At 39.7% G+C, this 27,591-nt stretch overlaps 2 protein-coding genes and 1 pseudogene across 3 annotated transcripts in view; 2 read left to right on the forward strand and 1 right to left on the reverse strand.

The window, feature by feature from the left end:
- The window catches only part of LOC129081011 (deoxyuridine 5'-triphosphate nucleotidohydrolase, mitochondrial-like), a 30,656-nt pseudogene extending 20,370 nt beyond the window's left edge, over positions 1-10,286 (forward strand).
- The window catches only part of KPNA3 (karyopherin subunit alpha 3), a 113,832-nt gene continuing 96,210 nt past the window's right edge, over positions 9,970-27,591 (forward strand). The window contains exon 1 of one of the 2 annotated variants that reach the window (XM_054586315.1): positions 9,970-10,379. In XM_054586315.1, coding sequence (XP_054442290.1) covers positions 10,311-10,379 — 69 coding nt within the window. In that variant the 5' untranslated portion in view covers positions 9,970-10,310. The remainder of the gene's footprint in view (positions 10,380-27,591) is intronic. The other variant, XM_054586317.1, reaches the window with a different exon arrangement.
- LOC129080856 (small integral membrane protein 15-like) lies at positions 16,866-17,108 on the reverse strand. The gene has a single exon (XM_054586318.1). The coding sequence runs from the start codon at positions 17,088-17,090 to the stop codon at positions 16,866-16,868; it is 225 nt and encodes a 74-aa protein (XP_054442293.1). The 5' UTR covers positions 17,091-17,108.

A 27,591-nucleotide genomic window follows, 5' to 3' on the forward strand; every position in this document is an offset into this window, starting at 1 on the left:
ATTGCATTGAATCTATAGATTGCTTTGGGTATTATGGACATTTTAATGGCATTAATTCTTATCCATGAACATGGTATGTGCTTCCACTTATTTGTATCTTCTTCAATTTCTTTTTTCAGTGTCATAATTGTGAAAGGGACTTCTCTTAATTTCCCTTTTTCTTCATTCATTATTGGCATATAAAAATGCAACTGATTTCTGGATATTAATTTTGTATCCTGCTACTTTGCTGAATTCATTTATTAGTTCTAGTAGTTTCTTGGTGGAATCTTGGGGCTTCTCTATGTACAGTATCATGTCATCTGCAAATAAAGACAGTTTTACTTCTTCCTTTCCAATTTGGATGCCTTTTATTTCTTCTTCTTGCCTGATTGCTGTGCGTAGAATTTCCAGTATCATGTTGAATAAGAGTGGTGAAAGCAGACTCTCTCTCTTATTCCCGATCTTAAAGGGAACACTTATAGTTTTTCCCTTTTGAATATGATGCTCACAGTGGGTTTGTCTTGTGTGTCCTTTATTATGCTTAGGGATGTTCCCTCTATTCCCACTTTGCAGAGAGTTTTTACCATAAATAGGTGCTGGATTTTACCAAATGTTTTTTCTGCATCTACTGGTATGATCATGTGGTTTTTATCCTTCATTTTATTTATGTGGTGAATCACATTTATTAATTTGTGAATGTAGTACCAACCTTGAATTCCTGGAATAAATCCAATTTGATCATGGTGTATGATCTTTTCGATGCATTACTGTATTTGGTTTGGTAATATTTTGTTGAGGAAATTAGCATCTATGTTCACCAGGGATATCGGCCTATAATTTTCTTTCTTTGTAGTGTCTTTATCTGGTTTTGGAATTAGGGTAATGCTGGCCTTGTAAAATGAGTTTGGGAGCTTTCCCTCGTCTTGAATTTTATGAAATAGTTTGAGAAAGAGATGTGTTAGCTCCTCTTATAATGTTCGGTAAAATTCACCTGCGAAGCCATCCGGTCCAGGGCTGTTATTAGGATTTTTTTTTTTTTATTATTACTGCTTTAATTTCACTAGGTTGAAGCTGTCTATTCAGATTCTCTGATTCTTCCTGATTCAGTTCTGGAAGATTGTATGTTCCTAGGAATTTATCCATTTCACCCAGGTTGTCCAGTTTGTTGGCATATAGTTATTCATAACATTTTCTTACAATCCTTTGTATTTCTTTGGTGTCAGCTGTTATTTCCCCTCTTCCATTTCTGATTTTATTTATTTGGGTCTTTCCTTTTTTTTCTTGATGAGTTTGGTTAAAGATTTGTCAATCTTGTTTATCTTTTTAAAGAACCAGTTCTTGGGTTCATTGTTGTTTTGTTTCATTTTTTTAGACTCTATTTCATTTATTTCTGCTCTGATCTTTATTATCTCCTTCTTTCTACTTACTTTGTGCTTTTTCTGTTCTTTTTCAAGTTCATTTAAGTGTAAAATTAGATTGTTTATTTGAGCTTTTACTTGTTTGTTCATTTGTTTGTTTTTTTGAGATAGGCCTATGATGCTATGCTTTCTCTCTTAGGATTGCTTTCCCGATGTCCCACAGATTTTGGATCATTGTGTTTTTATTTTCACTTTTTTCAAGGTATCTTTTTAATTTCTTCCTTGACCTCGTTGTTGACCCATTTTGTGTTTAATAACATGTTATTTAGTTTCCATGTCTTTGTGTGTTTTTAAGTGTTCTTCTTGTGAGTGATTTCTAGTTTCATAACATTGTGATCAGAGAAGATGTTTGATATGATTTCAATCTTCTTAAACTTACTGCGACTTGTTTTGTTTCCTAACATGTGGTCTATCCTAGAAAATGTTCCATGTGCATTTGTAAAGTATGTTTATTCTACTGCTTTGGGATGAAATGCTCTAAAGATATCAATTAAATCCATTTGACCTAGTATGTCATTTAAGCCCTCTAACTCCTTGTTGATTTTCTGCCTGTAAGATCTATCCATTAAAGATCTATCCAGTAGGGTGTTAAAATCCTGACTATGACTTCATTTCTATTGATCTCTCCCTCTACATCCATCAAAACTTACTTTAAATATTTAGGTGCTCCTATGCTGGGTGCATAAATGTTTACTAGGGTTATATTCTCTTGCTGAATTGTTCCTTTTATCATTATGTAATGTCCTTCTTGTCTCTTACTATAGCCTTGGGTTTAAAGTCTACTTTGTCAGATATGAGTACTGCTACCCCAGCTTTTTTTTCTTTACTGTTTGCATGAAATATCTTTTTCTATCCCTTTATTTTTAGGTTGTGCGTATCTCTTGATCTGAGATGGGTCTCTTGGAGGCAGCAGATGTATGAGTCTTGTTTTCTTCTCCATTCAGCTATCCTATATCTTTTGGTTGGAGTATTTAAGCCATTTACATTTAAGGTGATTATTGATACATAAGTATGTAGTGCCATTTTATTGTTAGACTGTGTTCCTGGGTTTGTTTTTTTTTTCGCCTTCTTCTTCTTCTTCTCCTCTACCTCCTCCCTCTCCTCTCCCTCTCCTCCTCTTTCTCCTCCTCCTCCTCCTTATGTCAAACCCTTTAACATTTGTTGCAGTGTTGGTATGGTGTTAACAAACTCCTTTAGCTTTTTCTTGTCTGGAAAGCTCCTTATTTCTCCTTCGATTTTAAAAGATAGCTGTGCTGGGTAAAGAAGCCTTGGTTGTAGTCCTTGATTATCATCACCTTGAATATTTGATGCCACTCCCTCCTGGCCTGAAATGTTTCTGTAAAGTAATCAGATGACAGTCTAATTGGCGCTTCCTTGTAGCTACCCGCTTTTAGGATTCATCCTTATCTTTAAGCCTTGTCATTTTAATTATGATGTTTAGGCACCTTTGCATCCAACTTGTTCAGTACTCTCTGAGCTTTCCAGATTTGTGCGTTTTTTTCCTTCACTAGATTAAGGAAGTTTTCAGTCATTATTTCTTCAAATAAGAGAGTGATCCCTTCCTCACTCTCTTCTCCTAGTATTCCCATGATGTAGATGTTGTTATGCTTCATCCTATCCAAAATATTTCTTAAGCTCTCCTATTTTGAAATTCCTTTTTTTGTTGTTGTTGCTCTGTCTGGATTTTATTTTTCTACGTTGTCTTCCAAATCACTGATTCAATCCCTGTCTTCATCTAAGCTACTCTTTATTCCTTTCAGTGTATTATTTATTTCAGATACTGCATTCTTTATTTCTGAATGGTCCTTTTTTACGATTTCCATGTCTGTTTTCATGCTGTTCAGTAGCCTTATAATCATTACTCTAAACTCTTTATCTGATAATTGCTTGCTTCCATTTCTTCTAGTTCTTCTGGAGAATTCTCTTGTTCTTTCACTTGGGGTCTGTTTCTTTGTCTTCCCATTTTGGTTGCTGCTTTGTGTTTTCCACCTTAGTTGTCAAACTGATCAGTGATATAGCCTCAAGGTGTAATCAGTAGCCTAGCTTAACCACCACAGGGTGGAGCAAAGTAATTCCTGTGGGTGGGGCTATCGCTTCCCTTCAGGCTGCTGCCTCTTGGAGGGAAGTGCTCTGCCTGAGAAAGGTGGTTCCTGCAGTATAGGGAATGACTCAGCACAAGGATTCTGGCAGCTGTTCCTTCAGTTCTCTCCCCAGAGCCACCAACCCCAGACTCTCCTCAAGCATCTTTAGTCCACTTTGTGGTCTCTGTGCCAGAGCCTAGGATAAGTGGCTGCAAACAAAATTTTGTGCATTGGCCTTTAAGAAGTTCTCTGCATCTCTAGCTATCTCTCCCTGACAGGCAGAAACCCTGCTGCTTTTCACAGCTGGAAGTCACCTGTGTTCCTTTCTGGCTCTGGTGCTGTAAGCTAAGGAGCCCAACTTGAGGTTTAGCCTCCACACTTCTTAGGAGGGACACCCATGACCACTGAAATATCCCTCCAGAACTTCAGCTGCCACCTGTGGGAGCCCAGCCTCTCAGACTTGATATGTAATGTGTGTGTCCTAGGTCAGTTGGCATTTTACTACAAAATGAAGTCACCCTATTTGTATTATCCACATTTTTAAGTATGCATGCTCAATGGCCAGACACTATCATCCCCCTCCCGACAAATGTCCCCAGTTATTTCTAAGAATTTATCAGGTTTTTCCTGACTTTTCACCTTTCTGCCACAATGTTGTGTCTACTGCTACTAACTCTCATGGATCATGAGAGAGTTGCTCTGCTGGGCATATCTATTTCCATGGCTGATGCTACCTGGAGAGGGGGTATCCTTGAAAAGGAGACCTTGTTTCCATAGAACCAAAGGACTGTATTTGTTCTTTGAGAAGCTGGAAGTCTTTGTTATCATTCTCTCCAACACTGACCATACTAGAAACCACTTTTTTTCTTTGCTCTTGTCACTTCCATTGCTCCTGCTGGCATCACAGAACCCCCCCAGGCCTTCAAATCAGAGCCTCAATCCCCACCTGCCCCAGAAAGAAATGGATATGATCATCTCAACCATGTGGTGTTCTTAAGAGGTTTAGAAATGATATATGTAAATACATGGTACATAGTAGGCATTCAATAAATGAAAACTCATTACTTTAAGTTTCTTTATCACCAAAGTTTGTAAGAGCACTACTAGGGGGTTGGGTTGATGACCTTAAATGTTATGTTCTTCAGTTTTCTGTGCTCACATTTTGCCTCAGGTACTGTTAGAGATTAAGGAAATAGACAAAATGTGATTATTTCTTATCTGACATGGAATAACTTTGAGAGAGTGTAATGTTGATTTGGGGGGGGTAATTTGGTATGCATTTGAGACAGAGGGGTCTAATGCATTATGAGTACAATGGAACACTCAATTCATTTATTCATTCAGAAAACATACATAAGATCAAATGATTCTAGGCTAAGGAACACAAAGGTATACAAGCTATTTCAAGCATTTACAAGTGACTGAGAGAGATAACACTCTACACAAATTTCAGCAATACAAAACAGTCGGTAAGTTTTTCTGAGGTTCAGAAAAAGAAGATAGCCTAGTTGGAAAGATACGACTAATAATAATGGAGCAATTTCAAAGCACTTCGACATGCATTTTAGAACTTGATTTTCAGCCCCAGCTGGTGTGGCTCAGTTGGTTGGGCATCATCCCATTAACCAAAATGTCACTGGTTTGATTTTGGGTCAAGGTACATGCCTGGGATGCATACAGAAGACAACCAATTGATGTTTCTCGCCTTCTCTTTCTCCCTCCTTTCACCTCTCTACAAATTAAAAAATAAAAATGTTTAGAACTTGGTTTTCTCACACACATACACACACACACACACACACACACACACAAATCAAATGCAGTGATTTAGAATTTTCATTTGTGGATAAGAAGATGATTCAGGGAATGTAAGTGACTCATTCAGGCGTGCTCTAATAAGAAGTCAGCCCTAGGACCTGAATGTTCAGATTCTGAAAGTCCATCCAATATATCATGCTGGGGAAGCTTCATGAAGGTGTATTTAAAGAAGGATCAATTTTGACAGGTAGACCTAGGGCCACGGCTTTCTAAGGAAATTGAATAGCAAGGTTATGAAGGATGGAAAGGTTAAGACATATTTGAGAAGGGTGATGGAACATGTTAGCTAACATGTAAGCTATTATAGGGGCTTCAGAAATAAGAAAAGTGTACTGCACTATGGATAGACCACACATGATCTTAACCACTAGATTGAGGAGTTTAGAAATGATTTGAAAGACGGTGGTGTAGGGAGAGTGTTGTACTAAATATTCAGAGAAAAGGTAAAATCAGGAAGATCAAGAGAGGTGATTCATTGTTGTGGAGAGGAGGGAGTAAGCAAGGGAATTGGTTAAGAGGCATTAAGGTAAACCTGAGTGGCATGGAAAAAGGGCCAGATTCCATAAACATTGAATGATGAATTAACATGGTGACTAGGTGAAGGAGTTGAGAGAGAGGCAAGGAGTAAAAATGGCTTTCAGCTTTGAATGGAGTTCCTGGAATAATGGGTAGGCCTTAAGAGAGTTGGTGAATTTGTTGGAGTTCTCTTAGAAGGAAAATCATGAGTTCTGCTTTTGATCTCTTGGTTTTATGTTGCCTTCTGTATATTATCATCTGACTGTCCCCTGGGGAGGTGGGTAGTGAATCAGAAGAAAAAGAGTTTAATTGACACTCAAAGGTCCCTTCCTTCTTGTTTCAGTTCTGCTCCCCACTTCCCTGCTGCTTAAGGAAGAACTTCTTAATAAATTGCTTAATTAATATAATGCTTGGTATATGATGGACATTTAAAACATGTTTGGAAAATAAATCCATTTAGAAGAAGAGTTGTCAAGAGAAGTTTCAGAGCAAAGGTGAGGACTTAAGTAAGGGAGAGAGGAGATGGTTGCTAACAATGAGAAATACCAAATATGAATCACTGGAGGTAGTAATTTCTCAGACATTAAGGACTCCAAAGCCTGGTGGGGGCTACAAGTGGTAGAAACCTGGTGGAATTAAGAATACAGAGAGACTCTGAGGCCAGGTTACCAGAAGTGTGGATGTTTAAGTCACCAGGTATAATGGCAAAGAGTAAATATGACTGTATTAGACCTGGTCAAGAAGCGTGGCTCTGAACTTTGGTCTTTAGAGACCTTATTCTGGCTCTCTTCAGCTGTACCCCTCCCCATGGGGAGTCCACAGGACTATAAGGTCATGTTCACTGTGCCTCTAGACCCAGCTCTGGGTACCAGGGCCCTGGGATTCTCTGCTCAAATGGCCAAGCCTGCTTCCAGGGTCTTCTCGGACCTCTTTTCTGGGTCTTTCTTCTTGTGGGCATATGATGCCACTGCTTTGCACACTACAGGCTTTAGTGAAAGCCAAGGAGAATCTTTTATTTATTATTATTATTATTAATCCTTACCTGAGGACATGTATATTGATTTTAGAGAGAGGGGAAAGGAGGAATAGAGAGAGGAAGAGAAACATTAATGTGAGAAAGAGAAACATTGATTGGTTGCCTCTTCTATGCACTCTGACTGGGGACCAAACCTGCAATCTAGGCACATGCCCTAACAGGGAATCAAACTTGTGCCTTTTCATTTTAGGGGACAATGCTCTGACCGACTGAGTCACACAAGCCAGGGCCCAAGGAACATCTTTTGAAGGAAATAGGGAAACATAAATAGAGCTTTGGTGGTGAAAGGCAGGATTTGAACCTTGTGGGTAAGGGTATACACACATGTTTTTATGGTCTACTCTATTTTGGGATGGAGCCAAGAGATGGAAGAAAATGGGAACAAAAAGTGGACTGGGGGCTGAGGACTGTATTCCAGACTTCTTTGCACCACCACAATCTGAGGCAGAAGTCCAAGAAGTCAGGAAATTTAAATTCAAAGCCATACTTCTAAACGGTAAAGAAAGAGAATTTGTCAATGTTCAAAGATTAGACTAAATTTTAGTTGTTTGTAAACTTGATTTATAACTTTTCAGTATTTAGATATGTGATATGTAGACCTCCATTTACAACCTTGCCCTTATATGTCAGGAATCTTGGGAATCAGCAGGTTATAAATATCTCCTTGCTATGAGACTTGAGCTTCCTTCCTGTTTCTTGATACCCGCCACACTTTTTGGTGATAACTTGTTTTATTATCTGTATACTCTCAGACACAAAGCTGTGTGAAGGCAGGAACCAGGTTGTCTTGTTTACAAATATATCCTGGTGTTATTGAAAAGATAAAGTCAGCACCATTTGCCTAGCAGACTTATGACCTTATTAAGCATGACTGACATTTTACTCTTCTGACCTGTCCCCAGGACTGGAAATTACTGGAAAGCAAGAACAGAACTATTCGCTCTCTAGAGCCACAGGTAGAATATTGGAACAAATTGTAGCCTTGTGTTACAATGTGCCCCAATACCCCAGGGGCCACACAACAGAAACCTCCTCCACCCTTTTTTAATCCAATTATAACACAATAAAAGTTCAAAGACCCTACCTCTCAATGCTGGTGTATCCCTCCACACCATGCCCTTCTCCTTTCTTGGAGAGTGAATAACTTTGTCCTCAACACTTTCTTCTCTTTGTGAATTCTTTCATAGTTTGCATCACTGACTACACTGACAGTTATGGCAATGATTGACATATAATGTGATAACTAAATGTGTCTAAAACTCTAAAATGATACATGACTTACACATCTGAGGACAGAAAATAGAATGGAGAGAAGTAGCTGAAGGGGATAAAGTAACCTGAAAATAAGACGCCTTGATAAATTATAATAGAGATTGAGCAACAGTCTGGAAGTTTTCTTCCCTCCAGTCAGGGAGAGGAGTAAACACACTTCTCTTGCACTAAAAATTACAGTTGAAGTAACCTATTCATTCTAAGCTTTAGGGGTGTATGTGTGTGTTTTCCCCTTTAAGTGAGTCATTAGACTGGGATCAGATATTTCCTAGTGAGGGCTTGGAGTTCTTAAGTGGCTGATTCACTGAACTGCATTAAAAAATGCGAATCAACATTTAAAAATGAAAAAAGAACCTAGCTTTTGTTTTTTCTTGAAAATATTAGATCTTTAGCAAGACTGGCCCACAGTCCAATATGGCCATAGTGGTCTAAAGTCTTTAAATAGGCCTGTGTTAGGGGGAGGTTAAGAATATAGGAAATGAAGAAATCAAAGAACTTCTATGTATGACCCATGGACATGAACTAAGGGAGGGGGTAATGCTGGTGGGAGGGGAGGTGCAGGGTGGAGGGGATTAAAAGGAAGGAAAAAATGAGACAACTCTAATAGCATAATCAATAAAATATGCTATAAAAAACAAAAAGCAAATCTAAAAACAAACAAATGGGCCTGTGCTTGTGTTTATGAATGGGCCACACCCCACCACTCACAAGACAAATGCCCCAGACATAGCCTGGCCACCAGAGGCCTCTGAATTCATGACTCCTGAACCTCTGGCTCTTTAAGGACCCTTTACTTTGAAAGAATGTCTTCTTTAATCTCTTTATGGTTCTATTTCTACCAACCTTTGAATAACTACATTGTCATTTGAATTGTACTATAGCATTGCATACCTGCTTATATCTGCCATGGATTCTGAAACTGAGTTGTTTCTGTTCACCTGCTTGAGAAAGCAGCAACTCTATTATTGTTATGGATCCAAATTTCTCCCAATCATTTCACCAATGACCCTAAGGGGCGATACCAAACTGGAGAGACCAGGGCTTGACTGCTTCCTGAATGCTGAGAAGATTAAGTGTGGTGATAGAACAAGAGGTGTTGGGAGCAGAAATGCAGAACTGAGTTTGGAAGAATGGAAACTAAGAGACGCTAGAACACTAATTTTATTGAGTAGTCAGTTCCAACCACTGGTTTTTTGCTTTTAATTTTTTTTCTATTGAGAGAGAGAGAGAGAGAGACAAAGAGATCCTCCATACATTCACTGGTTGTACCCTAACCGGCCTCGAACCTGCAACCTTGGTGTAGGAGACAATGCTCTAACCAACTGAGCTACCTGACCCCTAGCACTGTTTTGACGCAAGGGATTCAACAATAAACCAGCCAATGTCCCTGAGTTTAATTTCCGTGTTGTAAACTAGATAACATACATAAACATATATATTACATGCACACACAGGTATATGTCAGGTGGAAATAAATGCTACTTATAACACCAAAGCAGAGCCAGGAACATACTTTCAGGGTGGCTGCTATTTCGGGACACTCCAGAGACCCCCCGGGCACAAGGTGCCTTCTCCCGGTAAGCTCCTCCCACGTACCCGCCCATGGGCGGCCTTGGGGGTGGGGCTTCGAGTTCAGCTACTCGGAGAAGGCCGCGCAGAAAGGCGCGCGCTTAGGGTTCCCGGCATTCTCTTAGTTCTGTCAAGGCCAGAATTACCCCCGCCGGAGCGTGGCATGCCGGGAGCTGTAGTTTTCGTCCGCAGCTCAGCGTTGCCGGAGGGCAGTAAAAGACGCTAAGTGTGGCTCCATTGCTGGGTCATAACTTGAAACACCCAGGGGTTATGCGGAGACTCTGATGGGGAGAGGCGGGAGTCACGCCGTAACACCGGGCAAATCCAGCCAGAATAGCGTCCAGCCCCGCAGCAGCCGCGGGCACGTGACCCTAAGCCTCCCCAGGCGCGCGCGGTTTCTCAGCGCCGTTTCCTTCACACCCCGCCCCACCCGACAGTCGGCCTGCGCCTCCCTAGGCGCTTCTGCCACCTCGCGCTCGGAGGCGTCACGGAACGTGCTCTTCTCTCTCCCTCTCCCTCCTCTCCCCTCTCTCATTCCTCCACCTCCCCCTTCCGCACTCAGACTCGCAAAAGCCGCCGCAGCAGCAGGAGTAGCCGCCGCCGGAGCCACGCGCAGCCATGGCGGAGAATCCCGGCTTGGAGAACCACCGCATCAAGAGCTTTAAGAACAAGGGCCGCGATGTGGAAGTGAGTGTGCTTCGGTGGTCTGGGCCCTCCCGGGTCGCCGGTCTGGCCGCGTTAGCCCTGCGGCGGCGGGGAAGGGCGGGGGCCGGCTCTGGGCTGGCTTTCGCCGGCTTTGGGTCCTAGTTGGCTGTCGCCTCCCGTCACCGCGGCCCAGGGTTGGGCGGAGCAGGCGACTGGACTCTGGCTGCAGCCACCCTCTGAAGCGGCGGGCGCGCGGACCGGGAAATGCCGGGGTTTTCGGCCCCGTCACGCGGGCGCGGCCTGCTGATTGCGAGGAAGGGATGTGGAGCTGAGGCGGGGTCCGCGGGCTGGGGCCTCGCAGGTCGGGGATGCTGCCTCCTTGTCCTTCGACCCCACAGCCGAGGGGGCGGTCGCGGCTCTCGCCCGTTGCTGGTGCAACCTCCCACTGGCGCAGCCTCTCGGTGCCTCCTGCGCTACCGCTCCCCTCACCTACCTTCTGGGAATTGGGCCCAGGCGGGCGGTTACGGCCCGCAAAGGGGGGGTGGGAACCAGCAGAGTAACTGACTTATTTGAGGGTGGTGGGTGGGGGAGGGTAGGATGCGCCTGGACCATATTCTTATATTCTAGTGCTGTCCTTTGGACCAGTCTTGCTGAACTGTACCAGCTCATACTCCTATTATGTGGCATTTGGAGCATACTGACGGTGGACAATAGTTTACCATCTATTGTGTTGAGGCTTTGGAAGAGAGATTGTTCCGACCTCGGCTGACAGGACCTGTTTTCTAAGCATTTCTTCTTGTTTGTAGTGGCGGTGTGTAGGGTAATTTCTTCGACGCGTTTTACTGAAATAAATTGGATACATAGATTCATACTACCTTTTATATGCCTCTTGCTCCAGGCTGGTAGAATTTCCTTCTGTGTATTTGCAGAAGTGTAAACATTAATGTGGTCACTCTGTTGCTACACACCATGTTGCCATTCTCATTCAGGTGACAATAGCAGGTATTATTTGCAAACTTGGCTTATTGAAGCAGCACTAGAGGTCTCTGCAGCTACTAAAAACAATGTAGTTTAAAGTGTAAACTTCACTGGGACTCTGACCTCTGAATTTGTTAGGAGATACGTAGTTTTAAGTCCACAGCCTCCTTTTCTAATACTAGGTGACATAATTTACAGTTTTGTAATTCTTGCTAAGGGGTCAATGTGAATAAGAAGTATTCATCTTACGCTCTCTTGAAGAGGTGGTGTTGGGGAAAATATACCGTTCCAGGTTCTGTTTTGTAGAAAAATAGACAAAACCCAGACCATTTTCAGAGCTACAGAATTAAATTCTATTACAAAATTAAATTCTAATTAGAAAAAAACCCTAAGGAAATATTATGGAATTCCCATTTGAATGAGATAAATGGAGGTTATCTGTCTCTGTCTTGGCCATGGTTGAGTTTCTTTAGTGAGAAATACTTCTAAGCAAAAGTGAAAGTCAGAAATAGCAGCAGGAAATTTTGGAATTGCCTGGTGTTATTGGTCCAGTTGATGATAGGAGTTAATTTTGAACTTCATCATTAATTGTTTTTGAAGCTTACCCCTATTATAAAGCAAAATTTAAGCAGTTTGAAAAATATCCATTTGTTTGTACAAAATTCTTTCCTTTCTTGGATATTGAGACAGATTTTTGTCTTGTTTGCTTCTGTATTGCTCTGGGAGCTCAATGATACCTAGTAAGGACTGCTGCACATAACATTGGGTTGGCCAAAAAGTCCCTATGTTTTTTTCCATAAAATATGACACATTTTTCATTTTCATCATTAACTTTGTTGAGTTGGATATTTTTATTATGTTGGCTATTTCTGTATAATGTTGATTGTTCTCAGTGTATCGATTTGATCTCTATCAACTTCAGCTGATCTGCTGGACTGGAGCAGTGGAGATGTCCAGTGAGAAATGTCCCTCACGAAACTTCGCAAGCATTTGATCAGTCACAGCACCTTCTACATAGACTACACAACCTTTTTTTTTTTTTTTTTTTTTTTTTGGGCTTTTCAGCTGTGTTTTTACCTTTCTTGAAATAATAAAGCATAATACGCCGAAAATGTTTTCGGCATATTTCGAGTGTTTTCTTCCATCTTCAATATTAAAATGGCTACACAAAAATTCATAAATTTTGATTTTTTTTTTAATGCACAGTGATATGACAGCTGTCACAATACAATCTAAATTGTTTTGAATGAAGTCAAAGACAACAAAGAGCTACTGGAGCCATCTTATGGAAAAAACCAAATGGACTTTTTGGCCAACCTAATAGGTACATAATAAATATTTGCTGATCACCGGAATGTAACCAATAACTTCTAGATCCATGGCTGCCAACTAGGCATTTCAGCCTGAAAATATTGGTCACAGTACTACATTTCCCAGGATACATTAGGATACCTAGGGCATGAAATGTTATTCAGATAGTAGTTCTATGTGGTAGACACATAGGCTTTATGTATCTAAGGCTTTATGATACCTCATTTAATCCTTATAACAACTTCATGGTTAGGTAGAGCATTATCTCCACTATACAGAAGGAGAGTGATTTAGATGAGGAAACTCAATTGTGTTTATATAACCTGTACAAAGTCACAGAGTAGATATGGACATTCACTCACTAATTGTCTATTTGGTATCTAACAACGTTAGGTCTTGGGGATACAAAAGGGAATAAAATGCAGTCTTTATCTCAAAGAGTTTATAGTCCAGTAGGAGTGAAAGGAAAGTCAACTGATAATTACAGTGCAGTACATCAATATGTATATTCTGAGAATGCATAAAAATAACATCCTAAATTGGAGCCGAGCAGTCAAGGGAGATGTTTTTGTTGATTCCTGTTGAATGAATGGGAGTAGATTCTGAAGGATTAAAGAAAGTTGTCCAGGAAAAGGGAGAGGGCAAGGAAGAGGCATTCCAGACTTGAGGGAGCAGTAATTGAAGTGTCCTGGGAGAATGTAGTAGGGTTGAGAGAGAAGAGAGTGCTAGAGATGTGACTGAAGGGTAAACTGGGGCCAAATCTGATTAAATGCCATTGTGGATTTAGGACAGGCCACCATATCTAATTTAGCCTTACCCATTAGAAACTACATACTACAATGTAGATCTGTGACTAAGTAGTTGTGTTTATCAGTCTGTGTCAAAACAGTGAGATGCACTTTGATGAGGCATCATTCCTACCTTTCCAAGTATAGGATAGATGAAAGATAAAACATTATAAATTAAAGATAAAACACCCAGCTGGTATATAGATTAGATGCTATGTGCAAGCATAAAATAAACATTTTCTAAAGAAAATAAAAGTGTAGAGTTATGCCAGGTAATTGTGAATGGGGAGAGGTAATTTCATTGTCAGTCAGTCAAGAACGACTTCATAGAAGAGAGGTTGTTGAAAATCCAGGTGAAAAAGAAGAGAGTAAAGAGATGAGACTGGTGCTCTGAGAACATGTCTGTGGCAAAGAGTTGCTTGGAAACTTATTGGTAGGGAGATATGAAAGAATTTATTTCAGCGTAAAGTTAAAAGGTATAATATGATTAGAACAATGGGAAAAGGTGATTGGCAGTAATACCTAGAATTAATTCTAGGGTCATAGTGCTGTTGGATAAACCCACAGCTCACAATGGCTATAAGTGCAGCCCAATGCAAAATTGTAAATTTACTTAAAACCTTTTTTTTGCTCATCAGTTTTTGTTAGTGTCTGTGTATTTAATGTGTGGCCCAAGATAACTCTTCTTCCAGTGTTGCCCAGAGATGCCAAATGGTTGGGCACCTCTGTATGAATTTTCCCAAAAATTGAGACTGGGATAGTCATGGTCATAACATGGAATGAGGATTTGCATCTCTTCCTCTTTTTCCTTTCTCTTTCTCTTCTGTGTAAAGCTTATGGAAGACAAAGGGGATAAAGGTTGTCCTGAAATTTACAGGTGGAAATAAAAAAGGGAATAATTATCACTGATAGCAGTGTGGAACTTGGGTAGAGGGAATGAATTTTGTAGCTAAAACTAGGAAACATATAGTGAAAATAATTGCTTTTATTTGGTCTGGAATGTGTGTTTTAATACCAGACATTTTCATGTAAGACATTGAGTTTTAGGCTTTTTCCTTTTTAAAAAATATTTAAAACTTTTCAAATATATAGAAAAGTACACAAAACAAATGTTCCATTTAAGTAATAAGTATTCGCTTATAACTCAAATATTCAGGTAAATGCCATCCAGGTTAACTTTTCCTTGCAGCTGTGCACCTCACGGATGTGACATTTTCACCAGTAATAATAACTAATAATAATTATTTTTAAGATCTTAAATATTTATTGTTTATAGCATACCTGTACCAAGTTCTTTATGTATTATTTATTTAGTCTTCACAGCAATCCTGTGAAGTACATACTGTTATTATCCACATTTACTGAGGCGGAATCTTGAGGCCCACAGTTCTAACTAGCTGTAAATCATAGGAGTAGGTGGCAAAGCCTAGACTTAGAGTGAAGTAGCATGATGCAAAAGCCAAAGCTGCCCACTGTGCTATACTGTCTTTCCACTGATTGGAGCCTAAAACTTAACCTGTGTGAAACACATTTGAAAGTTAACTAATGGGGAAATATATAAGAAATTTTAAATATATCATAGAAATTCCTATTTTGTTTTAAAACTTTGCTAATAAAAATTTTTGATATCCCATTTTCCATTTGTTTTATTTGCCTTTTTTTTTTCTTTTTACTGTTGCAAACTTTCTAGTTAGTTGGTTTCAGTGAAAAACTGTAACCTATATTCTTGGGCTTAACACAAACTTTATGTTTTAGTTCCTAAATACTAGATATTTCTATAAATATTTTCTCATTTGCAGATTCAACTGGCATTCTCTCTGGACCCTTTTTTTTTGGAGGGTACTATCTAATAGTTCAAGCTTAAAACTTCTTTTCACTTCCTTCATTTTTCCATACTAGTCCTATGGTGAGCCTTTATATTTTTACCTTTGTTGCCAACCTTACTACCAGTGCCCTAATTTAAGTCCCTGTCATTCTCACTCTTGCAAGTGTGATAGTACACCTGTTTTTCCTGTTGTTGGTATCTTCCGTCCCCTGTGTATCTTGTGGATTGATTTTTCTGAAATCTTTTCATCTAACTTTCCTGGTAAGATCATTACCACTGCCTTCAGGATAAAATTAAAACTCCTTAGCATGCCACACATAATTCTACCAAAGGCCCTATCTTTTCTACTTCACCTACCACTTTTCCTTATGTCTTCTTTGTGCCAGCCATGATAAAGTGTTGGAGGTTGGAAGTAACCAGTACAATTTCCTCTCCAGGCTTTTGTACATGCTATTTTCCTATACACTTTCTTTTGCTATCTGTTAGTGGAGCTCACTCTGGCAAACTTTTCTCAATTCAGACTCCTTCATATTTATTGGGAACACCAAGATTACAGTTCAGCCACATCATGCCATTCTAGTTCAAAACTCTTTAGAAGTTCTTCATAAGGCCTTTCCTGGTTGACCAGTAACATACTTATTACTGTCAGTTCCTTTTCTTCTCCTTCTCTCTATTGCCTTCCTAAGTAAATTTTCCCTTGCTTTACTAGGATTAATTGCTGTGTGGTACAATAAATTCTATGTGTGTATAGCTGTTAAAAGTATGTTGGCTCTGTCAGCAAGCTCAGTGAGAGTAGGGACCTTGGGCTGTGATAGGACAGATAATTCTGTGACCAGTATGTAAAATTTAATAAGTGCTAATTTTTTTTTTTCCTACAAAGTTTGGCATTTTTATTGCGAGCTTTAAATCAGTGTTACTCTAGTCAACAAGTCATCTCTAAGTAAATGGCAGTGTTCATAAGTACAAAAATTGTCATATCCAGTAGGTGGTATTCTATATAGTAAAGATAATAAGAGAATTTTTTATAAAATTAGATTTTAAAAAGGCAGAATATCTGATAATTACCTGTATTTCAAAGGCTAAAATGAGAAAAATGCAGGAAATTGAAGTACTTCATTACTAATATTTTGCTTTGAGGAAGCCAGAAATGATTCTAAGAAATAAGCGATAATGATAAAAGATGTAATTAATGTACTGGATATCTTTTAAGCCAAAGCACACTTTTCACCTCAGGATAACTTTCATTTTTACATTCTTAGTTTCCTTTGTCCAGAACAGGACTCCATTTTGAGCCAGTATTTGAACAGAGTTCATAGTCTGAAGTCATTTTTTCCCCCATAGGGTGTTTTACCCTATGTTCAGGACATAAGCTACAAAATGGCAAATGACTAAGTCAAATATAAAGAATCTGTAGCATAATAAACGCGAGTTTACAATAACTGCCAACAGACTTCTATACTGAAGCCTAAGTTGCTATACTAAGAGTCAGAACTAATATGAATCTTCCTTATGCTCAGACTATTTACTGAATAGTCATACATCCAGAAAAGAAACCGTAGAGGTTCTTTCCAAAGTTGCATAATTTCCCAAATAAGTTTTCTACGGTGCCAGAGCCTGTTCATTCCTTCAATCCTGTTTTAGTCGTTTAGCTTTTGCAATATTTTCTTGGTGTTTTTGCTTTTTCTTTTGCTCCTTTTCCCTGACCTCAATCATCTTGGCCAATTTCCAGGACAGTACAGCGCTTGCTAGAAACAATGGCGTAAGGGCCAAAATAACTGTTCTAAGGAAGCCATATGGGTCCTTTGTAGCCCATTCCACAACATACTCAGCCCAAGACTTTATTGCAAACATTTCTGTAGAGGTCTTAGGAAAGGGAGGCTTAGGCTTGAGTTGTGATCTCTAACTTTGTCCTGGGATTATTAGTGAACCAATTACTGTGTCAGATGTATGACCCTCGGTTGATTATCTTATTCTTTAGCTCTACTATAGACTTTTGAGAGGTTTATATTCTATATGCTGACACTGTTGGTCTCAGCGAGTACAGACCCTGCGGGACTCGAAGTCACCATCCTGGGGAACATGGGGTAGGCCCCGTCACACCTCGTGTCTCCAGTGCTGTGGCCGCCTCCACTGGTCACGAGGGTGAAACCTCCCTAGAGCAGCCCATCATCCTCCCGTGCATCATGCCCAGGACCTTAGGCTCACACCCCAAACCATCAATCCTAATAAATACTCTTAAGAAGAGAGACTAGATGATACACTTGAAAACATTCTACATTTGGAGTGAAAAACACAATACTATTCTAAGATAATTAATAGTTTCTTTTGGTGTTGAGTTCATGGCAGTGATGCTGTTGCCTAGCCCTCCTTCGACAGTCTTTTCTGCTGTAATATATTTCTGTAACATGAACTGATTCATACTTGAATGGTAAAGAGGAATGATGTTACTTAATACAGAATTCATGTTGGTTCTTATTTAATTCTTACCCGGACATAAACTGTTTAGCACTCCCCAGTAACAGCAATTGAACACAAACAATTTGACGTATACTCAAGAACACAGTTGAACACAGCAAGCCCAGCAGTATGCACATTGCCCGTTGACCCCTGCTCCTGCTCTGCCTCTCGACTTTATTTAACTAACTATATGTTCTGTTTAAAGGTGTTTATTGCCTCAACTGTCTTGATGTATTTCCTCTTTCATCTTGATTTTGCAGAACATGAAATTTTTCAGGAATCTATATGTTGTATAGCAGATGTACTATAGTTATCTTTTCTTAAATTTATTAACAGCATATAATCTTTCCTGGTTCTTGTACCTCATTAATAACTATTTTTTAGTTGTTTTTGCCAACTCTTCTTCCTATCCACTAATTGTGGCCATGTCTTAGGATTCTGTCTGTTATTTTCCTGTATACACCATTTTTCTTGGTTCACGTCAGCAACAGCTTTAGTTTTAACCATCGTTTCAGGGGCAGTGGGGAATTTAAATCTGTTTTAATTTGCTGAAAATTAATTACATGAGTATCACATCAGTTTGTCAAGCTCAAAGTGTTTAAACTTATGTTCTGCCTTTGTTTTTTTTTTCTTTTTTCTGTTTATGGCATTATCATTTTCACTGTGACCTGAACTTGAAACTTGAGAGGTTTCTTGGACTCCTTTCTCACCTTCCACATTCAGTCAGATGCTAGTCATGTAGCTTGAATCTCTGTGCTGTCTCTGGATTTTGGCCCAGTCTCCATTCCACTGCCTTAGCTTACTTTCAGCCTTTATCTCCAGTCAGTTTAAAAATTGCCTCCAAAGTGGTATTCTTCCTCCAGTTTATAAGATTTTTCAGTGAACCCAATATCTGATCATTTCTCCAGGGTCAGCTTCCTTCCCCTACCCCCTACACTTCTTTAAGCTCTAGCAACACTGCACTTCTTATATGTTTATACCTAATCTGGAATCCTGCCCTCCCCTGCTTGCCAGTGCTATTTCTATTCTCAGGGCTATTCTGCTGACTGAAATATCCTTCCCTGCCTGTTGTTGCCTGGCTAATTTCCTACCCCTCTCAATACTCAACTTTGGGTTTAACTCTTCTGAGAAATTTTTCTGAATCCCTTTCATACTCCCAGGTTGAATTAGGTACACTTCTTTATTCCTGGAAAAACTCTTGAGTGTATCTTTCTCATTGTAGTTGTGGTAATATGTTTTTATTATGTTTTACCTTTTTCTCCTACTACATTGTTAGCTTTTTGAGGACAAAAACTATATATCTCCATTGCTTACTTCCTGGTACACTGGCTGGGACAAAGTAAGCACTAAAATATTTCTTGAATAAATATATCCATGTTAGGCAGCACCAGCACAGTAATTTTTCTAAAGTATATTTTTGAACTGACACTTTCAATCTTTAGTGCCTTTTCCTACTGCTTCCCAAATCGAGTTCAAACTTTTTATTATGATAGGTAAAGTATTAGGAGATTAAGACACATGCATAGTGAAATAATTTTTAAATTTTTTTATCATAAAAATATTCTAATATATAAAAAAAGTAGAGAGAATCATATACTAGTTCCATATGAGTACCACTTAGATTTAATAAGTAACAATTTTCTGTATTTGCTTCATCATTTGTTCATTTGTACATAGCAGACATTGCATTTTACATAAGACTTAAGGCTAATTCTTTAAAAAACAAGAATGTGTTCTTGAGTAAATACATCACCCTGACACAATTAATAATTTCCTAATAACATCTGATCCAGTCCATATTTAAATTTCCCCAGGGTTGTTTTGGTTCTGGGGGGTTTTTTTGTTTGTTTGTTTTACATTTGGTCTAAATAAGATCAGATCACTTTTGGTTATATTGTTTTGTCCCCTCTAATCTAGAACAGGTTTCTCGCACCATTTTTTTTATTATGATAAAATAAATAACACAAAAGTTACCATTTTAGACATTTTAAATGTACAGTTCTGTGGCATTAAATACATTTACATTGTTGTGTAACCATCATTACTATCTATTTACAGAACTTTTTCCTCTTCCCCAACTGAAACTCTGTCTCCATTAAACAGAAACTGCATTCTCCTTCACCCTCAGCCTCTGGCAACTTCTCTTATACTTTTTGTCTTTATGCATTTAACTACTCTAGGAACATCATATAATATTTTGTCTTTTTGAGACTGGCTTATTTCATTTACCATAATGTCGAGGTTCATCATGTTGTAGCATGGGTCAACATTTCCTTTTTATAACTGAACAATATACTGTTGTATGTATATACCACATTTTGTTCATTCATTCTTTTATGGATACTTGGGTTGCTTCCACCTTTTTGACTGTTGTCTCCTGCCATTTTTTAGGAGCCATCAATTTGTGGGAAAATGAGGTTAGTTTAAGTTGAACCACATAAAATGGCCATTTTTGAAGTTTAAAACAGCCAAGAATCAACAGTCTGAAATGGTTTGACCAAATAGAAAGTGCTAATTACTGGATTTGTCTATTTCTTTGTGGTGGGTCTTAACTTGTTGCTTCTGTTTTCTTACTACCCTCTGGATTTTCTGTAAGCTGTAGGTTATTTTAAAGACTAGATTATCTTCAGTTTAAGCATTTTTGATTAAAAACAATACTTCAGTTGGTGATGCTGTGTACTTCAGAATATTACCCCAGTAGTGACACTAAGATTGATCAGAGTGTTCAGATGATAAAGAATAGTTTAATGTCATGATGTCAAAGTTCCTGAATTTTATTAAATGGATTTTAGTTATTTGGGTGAAATATGAAATAGACTGGATAATATTTGAAGTCAAAAAAATAACCTGACTTCTTGATATCCAGTAGAGTTAGAAATGTATCTAGGAAATGTAACTCCAAAGTCAATGGCATTCTCTTTTCCATGATTGACAGACACCATTCCTAAATTGACTTTTTGTATCCTAGATTTGGCTAATATTCTCATTTCTAAGTCTCTGTTCCTTTGGTTAAGTGTTTCTGAGTTATAAGTTTATTTGTTTATGTAACAAATTTTATTTAGAAATGCCAGTATTTCTGAAAATGTCCTATACGTTTATTTCTCTGCCTTCTTAAATAGAATATACTTTAGCAAATAACTGAATTATGTTCTACTTAAGAAACACCATTATGCATATGGATATTGGCTTTTGCTTTTATGTAAATGATGCCTTCAGGATCTGAGGTTTGTCGAAATTTTGTCCTTAATTTCTATGCTTGTGGAGTTTTTGCTCTTTGTAAATTTTTTTGCCTGTTCTTCCCTTGCTCTTGGTCTGTCAGCTTTCTTTTTGTTACTGTCAGCATGTTTACCTGTAGCTCTCCTCTTTCTTTTTAATTTGATGCTTCGTGTATCCTAGTATCTTGGATAATGGATTTACTAAATACTTATTTAGCATTTGCTATGTGCCAGGAAGGTATTGTTTATGCCAAAGATTATGAATATAAATAATAACTGTCCTTCCTCTAGGGAAGTCCATTTTAGTGGAAGAGATTGATACCTAAGCATATACTATTTTGTGTACAGCATAAGTTCTGTGATACAGGTACATGATTTGCACAGTACTGTGAGAGTTTGGAGGAGGAGAGTATCTAAATATATCTGGGGAAATTGAGTAAGGTTACACAAATCATACTTGAGGTAGGTCTTGAAGGGTATGTAGGAGTTTGCCATGACAGAAAGAAAAATAACATAAATAATAGTATATATGTCATGGAGTCGTTTTCCTTTCCTTCTTACTGAATTTATTGGGGTGACACTGGTTAACAAAACTATAGAGGTTTCAGGTGCACAATTCTATAGCACATTATCTGTACACTGTATGGTATGTTCACCACCCCAAGTCAAGTCTCTGTCCATGACTCTTTAGCGCCCCCCTTTCCTCTTCCACTTCCCTCTACCACATCTTTTTACCCCTGACCCCTGGCAATCACCACATTGTTGTTAGTGTCCAGCACCCCCAGCTGTCAGCCTGCTCTATGTCTATGAATCTGTCACAATTTTGCTTATTAGTTCATTCTGTTTATTAGATTCCACATATGAGTGATATCATGGTACTTATCTTTCCTGGTGTGTTCAAGCAACAGTTAATATGGTGACATTACATCCACTCTCCCTTCTAATGGAAGCAGCATTCTGATTTGGTCTTTGGAAGCTGCTTTTCTATCATTGGGTATCTCTTGTGTGGGATTTTTAATCTTAGTGTTCAGCCTTTGGTTAATTAAGGTGCCTCACCCTTTCTGGATAACACAGATTAGACCAGTCAAATGCTGTTTCTGGAATTTTATTCTTGAATGAGCTGATACTTGACCCCGCATGATTCGTTCTGGCAGAAGTACTGTGAAGAAATCTTCCATTAAATCCTGATACCTAGGTCTGTGGAGTTGCTTTCATCCTGATGGTTTCATAGATCAGATTCTTCACCTTTTCCTTTGGTTCTTTGAATTGGTCTATAATCTTTCAGTAGATCTTCCTGTCCTCTCCTGTTGTTCCTTAAATTAATTGAAGTATGTTTTTATTGCTTGCAACATAACTTGGAGGTGATTGATTATCCTGTTTTGCCCAGCACTGAGGGAGTTCTCAGGACTTTCAGTAGCAATTTGGCCGCTCTAATTGAAACAGTTTGGGCCCTGGCTGATGTGGCTCAGTTGATTGAGTGCTGGCCTCCAAACCAAAGAGTTGCCAGTTTGTTTCCTAGTTAGGGCACATGCCTGGGTTGCAGGCCGGATCCCCAGTACCGGGTCAATGAGAGGCAACCACACACTGATGTTTTGCTCCCTCTCTTTCTCCCTCCCTTCCTCTCTCTCTAAAAATAAATAAATAAAATCTTAAAAAGGAAAAAGAATATGGCAGTAAAGATAATGAATTTTGGGAATCAAATGTTGTTCACATGGAAGTATTTGATATACAGCTGAACTAGAACTGTATGTAGAGCTAGTTTGTTTTAGTTATTTTACTCAGCAGTTATTTGAATTCTGAATCAAGTGTGAAGGGTAAAACAATGAAAATAATAACCAGTAATTGTTGAGAACTTGCTATATGCAAAGTTCTCTGCTTATAAGAATGTTAATTCTCATAAAATTGCCATTCATTATACAGATGAAGAAAATGGGTTAAATAATGTGCTTATTAAAAACATACAACTAAGAAGAGGCAAAACTGACATTTGGTCATAGATTTCCTGCTTTTAAATCCCGTGCTTCTTTTTTTAAATAAATACTTGATTTCTTTTTAGAGAGAGGGGAAGGGAGGGACAAAGAGAGGGAGAGAAACATCCATTATTTGTCTCTCACATGCCCCCAACCAGGGACCTGGCCTACAACCCAGACATGTACTCTGACCAGGAATCAAACTGAATAAAAGCAGCAACATTTCGGTTTGCAGGACAATGCCCAACCCACTGAGCCACCCCAGTCATGGCAAAACCCTGTGCTCTTAATAACCGTTATCCTACTCTGCCTCAGGGTGCCTGCTCAAAGATTGGCTAGAATAGTACAAAAATGATGTGAAAGCAAAGAAATACTATAATGGAATTATGTAGAGAGTACAGTGGGCACATAGGGAAAGACTCAGTGTGGGGGAGTCAGGGAAGGCATCGTGGAGTTGATTGTCTTAAGCTTAAACTAGAAAAATGTCTAGTAAGTCTTGCATGGGCCTAGAAGTAGGAGACAGCTTGATATGTTCTGGGAAACTAAAGTAATTCAGTAAAAATAATACAGAAAGTGGGATAGGACAGGCAAGGGCCAGATTGTGAAAAATCTCTTCTGTGGGGAAAATTTTTTAAGTGGGGAAGTGGGTTTTGTGCATTTAGGACTATTGTTTTGGTTGCACCAAAAAAATCGGATTGGTGAAAGTGAGAAGAGAGCTTGGAAAGAACAGAAAACACTCAGAAGTCTCGGAGCTGACTAACAGTCTGGCTCTGAGTAATAGTACTGGCATGGTCTGACTAATAGTACTGGCATTGGGGTCCAAAGCCAGGAAAAGTTATTAGGACCTTTTTTAAGTGGAGAACCACAGCTTTATTGTCAGAGCTCTCAGGAGCCTGGTCTGCTGGGGCTGGATGTTCCTGGATGGGAACACCGGGCCTCAGCTCCAGGTTTCCTCTGGCCTTCCGAAGGATTTTGTGGATCATGACCAACTGATTAAAGATGACTTTTTCCTGGTGCTTGCTTAGCTGCAAAAGCTTCATGGTGTTCTGCAACTTCTTTTCTTGTTCAAATAATTTTTTATGTAGCTTGGTGATCTCTGCCTTCATTTCTCCAGTCTCTTCACAGTGAAGTGTGCTCTGGCCGTCTGTGGGGATTGAGACCCTCCAGAGAAGTATCAGTAACCATGCATTTGGTATATTGTTGTAGGGACAACGGAGTCAGTCAGGTTCCCTCACCTGGATGTCTGGGCAAACATAACTTAGCAGTGTTCACATAACCTCGAATAGGGGCCTACATGCATAGAATGAAGCTCTGTTACATAACTAGAAGGTCAGTATTGGCACCCTGTCAGCTTTGTGTGCACTTAATATATAAGGGAGTCAGGACTTTCTATGGTGCAACTCGTGGCTTGTGGCGCATGTGGATCATCCCACCCCGGAATAAAGGCATGTCAGGCATCCCGATGGCTCTGCATATATTTGTCCATCTGCCCAAACCCCGTGTAAACCTGTCTGGCCTTGAACGCTTGCAGGGCAATTGTACTTTGTAGAACAGAGGTTAGCAGACTTTTTCTGTAAAGGGCTATAACATTTTTAAAAGCCTAAATATTTTAGGCTTTGAGGGCTCTACTGTTTATGTCACAACTACTCTACTGTGAGCATGAAAGCAATCATAAATAATACACAAACAAATGGATGCCTCTGTTCCAAAAAGCTTTATTTATAAAATCAGGTAGAAGGCTAGATTTGGCTCGCATGCTGGATTTGGTTCAGTCCATAGTTTGCTTACCCCTGTTTTAGGATGATGTGGAAATTAGTGAAGGTTTGGAAAATAGTTCAAGCAATGATTAGAGCAATTAGGATGATAAAATAAACGAGGGCTTTTTAGGAATAAGAAAAGAGGACTACGGGATGCCTCTCAAATCACTTTAGGGGGCTAGTGAAAATTCCACTGAAGAATGAGCCTTTAGGAATCTTAGACCAAAGTGGTGTATCAGAATAGGGTGCAAGAGTTTCCTGAAGGATGAGCAATAGTTGAAATATCAAATACTGCAGAGAGGAAAGGTATGAGGAAGACCTGAAATAAGCCATTCGTTGAATTTGGCAATTGGGGGTCATTGAGAAGTGGAAGACCCAGAAAGTGGAGGCTGGGAGCTAGAATGTGATAGGGTAACAAGTAAGTTGGAATTGAGGTAATAGAACCAATCAGTGGAAACTCAAGCTAAAAATTTGTAGTTACAGGAAGGAGGGACTACTGGTTAGCTTGAGGAGGAGGTAGGGTTAAAAGAAGACTTTTTGTTGTTTCTTATTTCTTTAGAAGTGTAGGATTAACTATTGTTTGTAGGCTAAATTGAAGAAACCAGACCAAAAAAAATTTAAGGTCCTGGCTAGAAAAAGTAAGTGATTGGGCTTAAGGTAACTGTAGGAGCCATTAGGGAGATGAAATAAGAGATAAAAGTTGTGGTTAGTTTTTGAAGGAGCCTCAGGTGAAAAAGACTTGGAGAAGTACAGACAGATGTGTGGATGGGCAAGTGAAACAGATTCTGTTTAATTATCTCTTCATTTATTAGTTTTACTTCTACTTATTCTACTTGTATTTAAAAGTTAAATATGTTTTAAAGGGAAAGGGAAGTTGAAAATATAAATCTTGGGGGGTTGGAAAGGTGGCAGCGAGGTAGGTGGGAGCTGAACTCACTTGCTTGTGCACCCAATTGGGATACCTAGCTGATCTTCTGAAGAACAGAGTGAACAGCCAACAGAGTCCCAGCTGATAAGAAGTTTGGAAGCCAAAGGTTGCAGAGGACGCCTAAAAAGGGGACGGTAAGGAGATTTTGTAGGCTGACGGGAAGGTCCCTGGGCATTGAGCCAGAGGCTGCCATAGGAGCATGGAGGAGAGCGGGGTCAGTGATTGCAACTTAGTGGCTCCCTCCCCTCCCAAAGCTGGGAAGTGACAACTTGGGCCAGGAGAGACAGGACACTTAAAATTCCTGCGGGGATAAAGAGGCTGTAAGAGACACACAGCCAGTGACATTACCCCTGGGGCGGTGGTCTCCAGCTGGGACAGTATCAGAGAAATTGGGGAACTGGGTGACACCTGGAGCTGAGAAAAGAGATGGGCCATGACTCACCATGATCCGGGTAGACTCTGGAGTAGTCAGAGAGTTGGTCTGTGCTGAAAGCCAGGTGCTTGTTAGGAATAGCAGGCCGCACCCAAGGGGACTTCTCTCAAGAGAGGATCTCAGCCCCTGGGCAAGGGCCTCATGTGCAGAAAAACCTAGCACACACAAGATCCTCGCCCTGTGGTGGGCCAGCAAAGAGGGAAGAATGGAGGCACAATTTGCTCCCACTCACGGTGCCTCACAGATTGATCAAAGGGGTGCAGCAGGGGCTTGGAGAGGTAGCAGTGCCCAGGGAGACTTCTTTCTATAGGGGAACTGAGCTGCCCTGGAGGAACTTCATGCATGCGTAGTACCCAGGCCAACAAAGCGGCAGGGGGGCGCAATTTGCTCCCACTCAGTGCACCTCACGGACTGACCTAAGGATTACAAAACCAGGTGGATTATTGGCACCCACCTGGCGCAGTGGTGCAGAGTGGACAGTGCGGGCTGCACAGTGCTCTGAGGGTGTGGGTAGGAAACTGGGCACCTGTGATTATTGTAGTCTAACCGAGCCCCCATCTTTGCTGAACCATGGGAAAGGAAAAAAAGGAGCCCCGCCCTCTCTGCCTGCAGGATCCAGGAAGATGGGCAAAACCCGCCTGGCAGATTTAAAGTCAGCAGGAGGCTTTTTCTTTTTTTCCTCCCCAAGAGTAAGGCAATCATAAGACCTGGAGCTGTGAGAAAACAAGAGACAGATCCAGAAAGAAGTCAGAAGGCGAACACCAGCAGCTGAGACAAATTTCACTGTTCAATCCTTCAGAACTTACATTTTTAAAAAATTTCTCTTCTTTCCATTTAATTAGGTTTTTTTAGTTTGATTTCATTGTTTGATTTGTTTTCTGTATTCTCCCTTTCACATTGCACTTTAAGTTTTCTTTTTTCACTTCACTCATATTCCAATAACACACTACCCTTGGTCTTTTACTTTCTATTTTTTTATTCAGATTATATATTTTTTCTCATACTATTGTTATTCCTGATCCCACACAGCACTCTTCCCTGGTCTTAAGCCATTTCTTCTTCCTGAGCTTCATTACCGTTGTGGTTAACTATTTTCCCACACACTACACCAAGTTACTATCCCTTACTCTCACCATTTCTCCTACATCTAACCTCGAATAACCACTCTGCTTTCTAGAGTCAGCTCACATTCTTTTTCCCTTCTAATAACAACCTTATCTCTTTTACACCTTTTGTAAAAAGTAACTAGTTGGGTGAAATATCACAGTATTGCTGTATTTCTCCTATTTGTTCTACTGTTTGTTCACTACTTGTAAGTACTTGAAATCCCATAGAATACTCTCCCACTGTCTTATTCCATTTCGCCTTCGCCCTGCCCCTGATCAGTTGAATAAGGAATTTCATCTCCTTTTCTTCCTCCCTTTTTTTCCTTTTTTCCCCCCGCTCTCTTTCTTCCCTTCTCTCAACCTGGGCTTTGCTCCTTACTTACTACTAGTTTGTTTCCCCCATCCTCTCAAATTCATTTTCTTTGCTGTAGACATCTCATAGTCACTTTTTGCTTTTCTACATTAATCTTATTGTCCTTCCACATT

This window comes from Pteronotus mesoamericanus, unplaced genomic scaffold (genome assembly GCF_021234165.1).
Source record: "Pteronotus mesoamericanus isolate MK-2021 breed Mesoamerican mustached bat unplaced genomic scaffold, CSHL_Meso_final contig_94, whole genome shotgun sequence".
Taxonomy (NCBI): Eukaryota; Metazoa; Chordata; class Mammalia; order Chiroptera; family Mormoopidae; genus Pteronotus; species Pteronotus mesoamericanus.